Source organism: Mesoplodon densirostris, chromosome 9, assembly GCF_025265405.1.
Source record: "Mesoplodon densirostris isolate mMesDen1 chromosome 9, mMesDen1 primary haplotype, whole genome shotgun sequence".
NCBI classification, from domain to species: Eukaryota; Metazoa; Chordata; class Mammalia; order Artiodactyla; family Ziphiidae; genus Mesoplodon; species Mesoplodon densirostris.
The window spans coordinates 90,438,883-90,445,571 of NC_082669.1; the positions used below are offsets into that span (position 1 = coordinate 90,438,883).

General features: G+C 57.4%; 1 protein-coding gene across 2 annotated transcripts in view; it reads left to right on the plus strand.

Moving 5' to 3' along the window:
* Nucleotides 1-3,083, plus strand: part of FLNC (filamin C) — a 28,490-nt gene extending 25,407 nt beyond the window's left edge. For both annotated transcript variants that reach the window (XM_060107684.1, XM_060107685.1), the window contains 5 exons: nucleotides 490-622; nucleotides 710-886; nucleotides 1,060-1,278; nucleotides 1,876-2,085; nucleotides 2,184-3,083. In XM_060107684.1, the coding sequence (XP_059963667.1) occupies nucleotides 490-622; nucleotides 710-886; nucleotides 1,060-1,278; nucleotides 1,876-2,085; nucleotides 2,184-2,371 (927 nt within the window). In that variant the 3' untranslated portion in view covers nucleotides 2,372-3,083. The remainder of the gene's footprint in view (nucleotides 1-489; nucleotides 623-709; nucleotides 887-1,059; nucleotides 1,279-1,875; nucleotides 2,086-2,183) is intronic.
* The last annotated feature ends 3,606 nt before the right edge of the window (nucleotides 3,084-6,689 follow it).

Here is a 6,689-nt window from a genome sequence, read left to right on the forward strand (position 1 = left end):
CTCAGGAGCCCTTGTGCCTCTCCTCCCCCGTCCCCTACCCCTACTCTAGAACTGGGCTCTGTGCCCCAATCTTCACCTCCCCTGGGAGCCTCCCCATCGGCCCACCTCCCCCATCGAGTGCCCCCAGGGCAGTCTAGGCCACACCCCTCCTTCCTCATCCCAGCTACTGAGTGTTTGCAGTCCACACACAGCACCGTCCTAGCACTGGTTTCTCTGCTGACAGGCCTGCTTTATGGTTTCTGGGTCTTACCTCCTCAACCAGGACAGGGTACACTGTGTGTCGTCCCCACCATGCCCAGCCACAGCCAGGTGGCCCCACCTCATAGCAGGTGGATACCAAGGCCACAGACCCAGCCTCCACCTGCCATCACAGCCCTGTTCAGAGCCTCCCTGAGCTGGGCTGGGCGTGCAGTGAGATCAGTGCCGGGCTGCAGAGACGAACCCTCCAGACCCTCCCAGGAGTCTGAGCACCCTCTGTGGCCTCTGCAGGAGACGGGGCTCAAGGTGAACCAGCCGGCGTCCTTTGCGGTGCAGCTGAACGGTGCACGGGGCGTGATTGATGCTAGGGTGCACACGCCCTCGGGTGCGGTGGAGGAGTGCTACGTCTCCGAGCTGGACAGTGGTGAGGTGGCCCTGTCCCTGCCAGGCTAGGACCTTCTGGGAAGGGGAGGAAAGGACAAAGGCTCACCCACCAACGTCTGACCCACAGACAAGCACACCATCCGTTTCATCCCCCATGAGAATGGCGTCCACTCCATTGACGTCAAGTTCAGCGGCGCCCACATCCCTGGCAGCCCCTTCAAGATCCGCGTTGGGGAGCAGAGCCAGGCTGGGGACCCAGGCTTGGTGTCAGCCTGTGGTCCTGGGCTCGAGGGAGGCACTACAGGTGAGCGCCTGGGCTGGGGAGGAGGGCTGGACACTGGTCTGGTCTGCCCCAGAGGCGGGGCAGCGCTGATGAGCCCGAGTCCCGGCACAGACCTGCTCCGGGGAGCCTGGGCCCACCCCCGTTCTGGGCCCCAAGCCCTTCCTGTCTACACCCTTGCTACCTCTGGTCCCCAGGAGTGTCATCGGAGTTCATTGTCAACACCTTGAATGCGGGCTCGGGGGCCTTGTCTGTCACCATCGACGGCCCCTCCAAGGTGCAGCTGGACTGTCGGGAATGTCCTGAGGGCCACGTGGTCACTTACACTCCCATGGCCCCTGGCAACTACCTCATTGCCATCAAGTATGGTGGCCCCCAGCACATTGTGGGCAGCCCCTTCAAGGCCAAGGTCACAGGTGAGTGTCCTGGGTGGGGGAAGGTCCCTCCAGCTCATTCCATACTGGCTGGCTCCAGTAGCCATTCACATCCGGGTCATAGGCCCCAAACACCGGGGTCAGGTTACCAGGAATAAAGTGGGCCTGGCTTTACACGTCACCCCATCCTCCACGTGGACTCAGGTACATCACTGGAAAAACTCAAATCCTTCCTCTTTGTTGACCATCACTTGACTCATCTTTCCCTGGGGCGGCTCCCCAAGCTTTCACTTAACTTGCTGCCCTCCTCTTCCCACATTTCTGGCTTCCAAGAAGACAGAGCTCAGTAAAGATTCAGCCAGCTTTCCTTTTGGAAGCTGCGTGAAGGATTAGTTGGATACATGTTCCTTTTTAAAGCAGGACGCTACCCTGTGACTTGGGGTCCCAGGCAAAGCCCAGAAGTGGGGGGGGGAGCCATCGAGGCTCCAGACCTCGAGATAAGCCTGCCCTGGAGCCCTGTTTGGAACGGGCTGCGGCTGAGGAAGGGAACGCGGGGCTGTCGGTGCCTGCACACGGCCTACCGCCTGGGGAAGAGCAGGCCTCTGATTAGGCTTGTGGCCACCCCACTCTGCCTCTCAGGTCCCCGGCTGTCTGGAGGCCACAGCCTTCACGAAACATCCACGGTCCTGGTGGAGACTGTGACCAAGTCATCCTCAAGTCGGGGTTCCAGCTATAGCTCCATCCCCAAGTTCTCCTCAGATGCCAGCAAGGTGGTGACACGGGGCCCTGGGCTGTCCCAGGCCTTTGTGGGCCAGAAGAACTCCTTCACCGTGGACTGCAGCAAAGCAGGCAGGCAGCGGGGGGAAAGGGGGCAGACCCCCAGGGTGGGCAGGTGCGTGGGAGCGTGGGCCCAAGGGCCTGGGGTGAGCCTGTCCCTCTCTCTCCAGGCACCAACATGATGATGGTGGGTGTGCACGGGCCCAAGACCCCCTGTGAGGAGGTGTATGTGAAGCACATGGGGAACCGGGTGTACAACGTCACCTACACTGTCAAGGAGAAAGGGGACTACATCCTCATCGTCAAGTGGGGCGACGAAAGTGTCCCTGGAAGCCCCTTCAAAGTCAACGTGCCCTGAATCCCAGAAGTGCCTCCCCCAGCCTCGGCCCCCACCTCCTGGCCAAACACACTCACAGACACACACACACACACACACACACACACAAATAGGCCACACCCAGATGCACGCACGCAGAATCAGACACCACAAACACCTGCCCTGGGGGTGGAAGGAGTGGTACTGTCCCCTCCCTGCCGGGCTCCCAGGTTGGAAGGCCTCGTCCGTCTCAGGGCAGTGTCCCTGCCTCAGACGTGACATGAGGGCGAACTGGAGGTTGGGGGGCCAGGGAAGCCCTGAGTTTTCTGGCGGGGCTGAGGCCAGTGGGGGAGCACACGTCTGGGGGTGTCTGCATGTGTGAGAGAGGTCGCCCTCAAACCGCACCGCCAGCGGGGCCTCCTTACCGCTGAGGACTGCGTCCGGCCCCTCTGGTGGCCACAACCCCAGAGCGTTAAGGACTTGGAAGAGAAAGCACAATCGCAGGAAAAAATGGACCCAGCAGCAGCAGGCTTGGTGCGTGTCCTGGCCCCCGGGCAATTGAGATCCCAGCCAGGCTTCCTGGGGGACAGATTTCTCTCTCTTTTTTTTTTAAGATTGCACAGCTCTGCCCCACGGGGGGCCTTTTTTTACCCACTGCGAGGCCCAGCTTTCTGGGGGGCTTTTGCACATGTCATGCGGCTCAGCTGGGAGCCGTTTAGGTGGAAAACAAATAAAGTGCGGCCTGTCGCAGAGACCTGGCTGTTCCTTGTGTGTGTGCTCCCTACGGCTGGCCACCAGGCCCTGGGAGGCAGAGGCTGGCTGCCTCTCCCCTGGAGGACTGAGTCAGGTCAAGGGGGAGGGCCTGGGGCAGACAGCAGCCCCCCTCTGGGCCATCTGTTTGTTTGGGAAGGTCTGGAATTGACAGAATGCTTGAAAGAAGGGGCTGGGGGGGCATGCCAGGGATGTGGGCTTGGTCCTCAGATTCCTGGAGAGCTGGTGGGTGGGAGAGGGAGGTGGACACTATGTTCTAGAAGACTGCCCTAGGACCACCAGGAGGCCATTTTCCACTCAGCCTGATGTCAAGCATGTTCTCAAAATTTTTAGGACCTTAAAACAGCACTGGCTCAAGCAGGAATGCTCCCCACCCAGCAGGCAGGCACAAACCCAGGAACCTTTCACTCCAGCCAGGTCCTGGGTCAAAGCTGGGCCTGCTCCCTCCCCACCTCCAGCCCTGACCTGGCTTAGGGCCTCCCTCCTGAACTGGCCCCTCCACTAGCCTTCCTGGCCCACCAGCCAGCTCCCTCCAACTAGCCCTCCACACTGCAGCCAGAGGGCGGGGTCACATCACAGGGACTATGGACCCCTCTGGTCCAGGGCCCTTCTGTGGCTCCCTTCTCTCCAGGCTAGTCTAAGTGTCCTAACAAGGCCTCCAAGGCCTATAGGTTCAGACACCAGCCTTCCTACCCATTCATTCAAAAAGCCCCCCAGGGGCTTCCCTGGTGGCGCAGTGGTTGAGAATCTGCCTACTAATGCGGGGGACACGGGTTCGAGCCCTGGTCTGGGAGGATCCCACATGCCGCGGAGCAACTAGGCCCGTGAGCCACAACTACTGAGCCTGCGCGTCTGGAGCCTGTGCTCCGCAACGAGAGGCCGTGATAGTGAGAGGCCCGCTTCACCGCGGATGAAGAGTGGCCCCCGCTTGCCACAACTAGAGAAAGCCCTCGCACAGAAACGAAGACCCAACACAGCAAAAATAAATAATTAATAAACTCCTATCCCCAACATCTAAAAAAAAAAAAAAAAGCCCCCCAGCCCCCAGTCGGGCACTGTGCCCATTCCTCACTGCACCCTCCACCTCTAACCCGCTTCACAACCTCTAACCCTCTCCACAACCTCTAGTTTCCCAGGCAGCCGTGCTGCAGTTTGGGACTCTGCCCAGGAACACCCTTGCCTCTCCACCCTCCTCATCTTCCTGGCCAACACGAAGCTTTCCCGAACCCCTTCCTGTCCTCCCAGACCTGCCCCCCAGCTCTCATACTGCCCTGGGGCACATCTCTGGCTGCATTTACTACCCTCATCTGTGACCTTGTATCTGAGGGTTGGCCTCCCTCACCAGACTGTGCTCCCTGACCCTGGGAGGTCCAACACAGACAAGTGTGACCAATGAGTAAATGAGCAACTGAGTAGCCAGAGCAGGGCAAAGCAGCATTTCACTCAACTGATCCCCCAACTCTAAATTCATCCCAGACATTTTGGCACACGGTGGTGGGTAGGCCAAAGAAAACCCAACACACGTGGCCTGGCTCCAAACACCCCCTCCCCCCGCCTCTTCACTCAACAGGCTGTCTGCCTCCTGGCTCCTCTTTAAGTTTCTTCTTTCCTTTCCCCTGCAAGATCCTTCTAGGGCCTCACTTTCTTCTGTAGGTCTACCTCCCTCCCTGTGATATTTTTTACTCTCCCCTCAGTCCCGAGGGAGTTGAGGACAGAAATTGTATTTTATCAATCTTGTGTCCTCAGCCTCTCCATGACCACATTTGACAAATGCTGGTTGAATGAAGGCATGTGTGATAAACGTGGCACCGTCTCAGCTCCCTACTTTACCTGACAGACCCTATAAAGGCAGGATCCCTTCTCAAGTACCCAACCATTCGTGGCCGTTAAGGGTCAGCTCTGTGCCAGGCACTGAGCCAGGTGCTTCTACACACACCCTTCCTCACTCTCTGCCTTCCCTCCCACCTCGCCCCCAGATGGGAGGTTTGCTGGCCTCCTCAGCTTCAGCTGCCCTCCACCTGTGAGTGGATGTGTTTATGGATATCCAGCTCAGCTGCTCTCCCCCAACTGCAGTATGGCCACAGGTGCTGAGCATTTAGTGCCTCTCCCTCACTTAATCCTAACGGCCTATGAGGTGGGCATAGTATTATCTGAAGAGATCAAGGTCCTGAGAACTTTGGTGATGAGTCCCACATCATACCTCTAAGGAGCAGGGTCGAGATTCAAACCAGGTATGTCCAAATCCCAGGCCCATCACAGAGATCACCACTAGACCAGACCATCTGGATGTCTCAAGTGCTCTAAACTTGCAAATCACATGCCAGATACAAGATGCCTTTTTGTTAAAAGGGTGGAGGAGCGAGCGGACCTCTCTCCTTCGACATGTTCATCTCATACATAGAGTTCACTCTCTGAGGAATGTTACTCCTGTCCACCTAGCTGCACAGGCCAGAAACTTGGAAGTCATCTGGTCTAACTCCCCAAACATAACCAATCCCAAACTCAGTTCTGTCCATTTTTGTCTCTAAATATCTCTTGACGCCACCTGACTCTCACATTCCCCATCCCCACTCCCTGGCTTCTTTCTGGCCACCACCATCTCTTACCACAATGGTTTCTCCACCTTAGTCTTACCTCCACACACAGCACGATCTCAATGCTATCGCTAAAACATAAACCTGGCCGTATCATTCTCTTGCTTAAAATCCTTCAGTGGCTTCAGAACAACTTTGTCCTCAGGATAACTTCCAGATTCTTTATCTTTTCTTTTTTTCTTTTTTTTTTTTTTTTGCGGTATGCGGGCCTCTCACTGTTGTGGCCTCCCCCGTTGCGGAGCACAGGCTCCGGACGCGCAGGCTCCGGACGCGCAGGCTCAGCGGCCATGGCTCACGGGCCCAGCCGCTCCGCGGCATATGGGATCCTCCCAGACCGGGGCACGAACCCGTATCCCCTGCATCGGCAGGCAGACTCTCAACCACTTGCGCCACCAGGGAGGCCCCTATCTTTTCTTAAAGGCACTTATTCTCTCTAGTCCCCGCTAAGTCTTTGCACGTGCTGCTCCTCTTCCTGAGAACACCCTCTCGTCCTCATCTCTAGCCCTTCATCCTGCTGGCGACCTTCTCTGCGCGCCGCCTCTCTCATGGGTTAGTTACACCTGATGTGTGCTTCCACGTACTTCTCACGTTTTAGCAATTGACACAGCGCTTTGTCAACGCTCTACCTCACTAGAGAGTATCATTTACTTGCCCATCCTTTTACTAACTGAATAAATAACACTAGTTGTGTCATAGTTACATACATACACGATACAGACTCGGACCTTACTCTCGAGAACAGGTACCGTCTTTTCTTTGGCGTCTCGGCGCCTAACAGCAGTAGCTTCAACACGTTTGTCGAACTTACCGATCGAACGCGCCTCCGAAAGACGGCTGTGCCGCGCGGACTTCTGGGAACCGTAGCTCCCCGGTTCGGACCTCCCTTTATATGGCGCAGCCGTATTCGGATTCAGGCGCTTTTGCTCTTAATGCGCATGTCCCGGGAGGCGGAGTGGTGGAACTGCGCATGTCTAAAGAGCGGGGGCGGGGGGTGC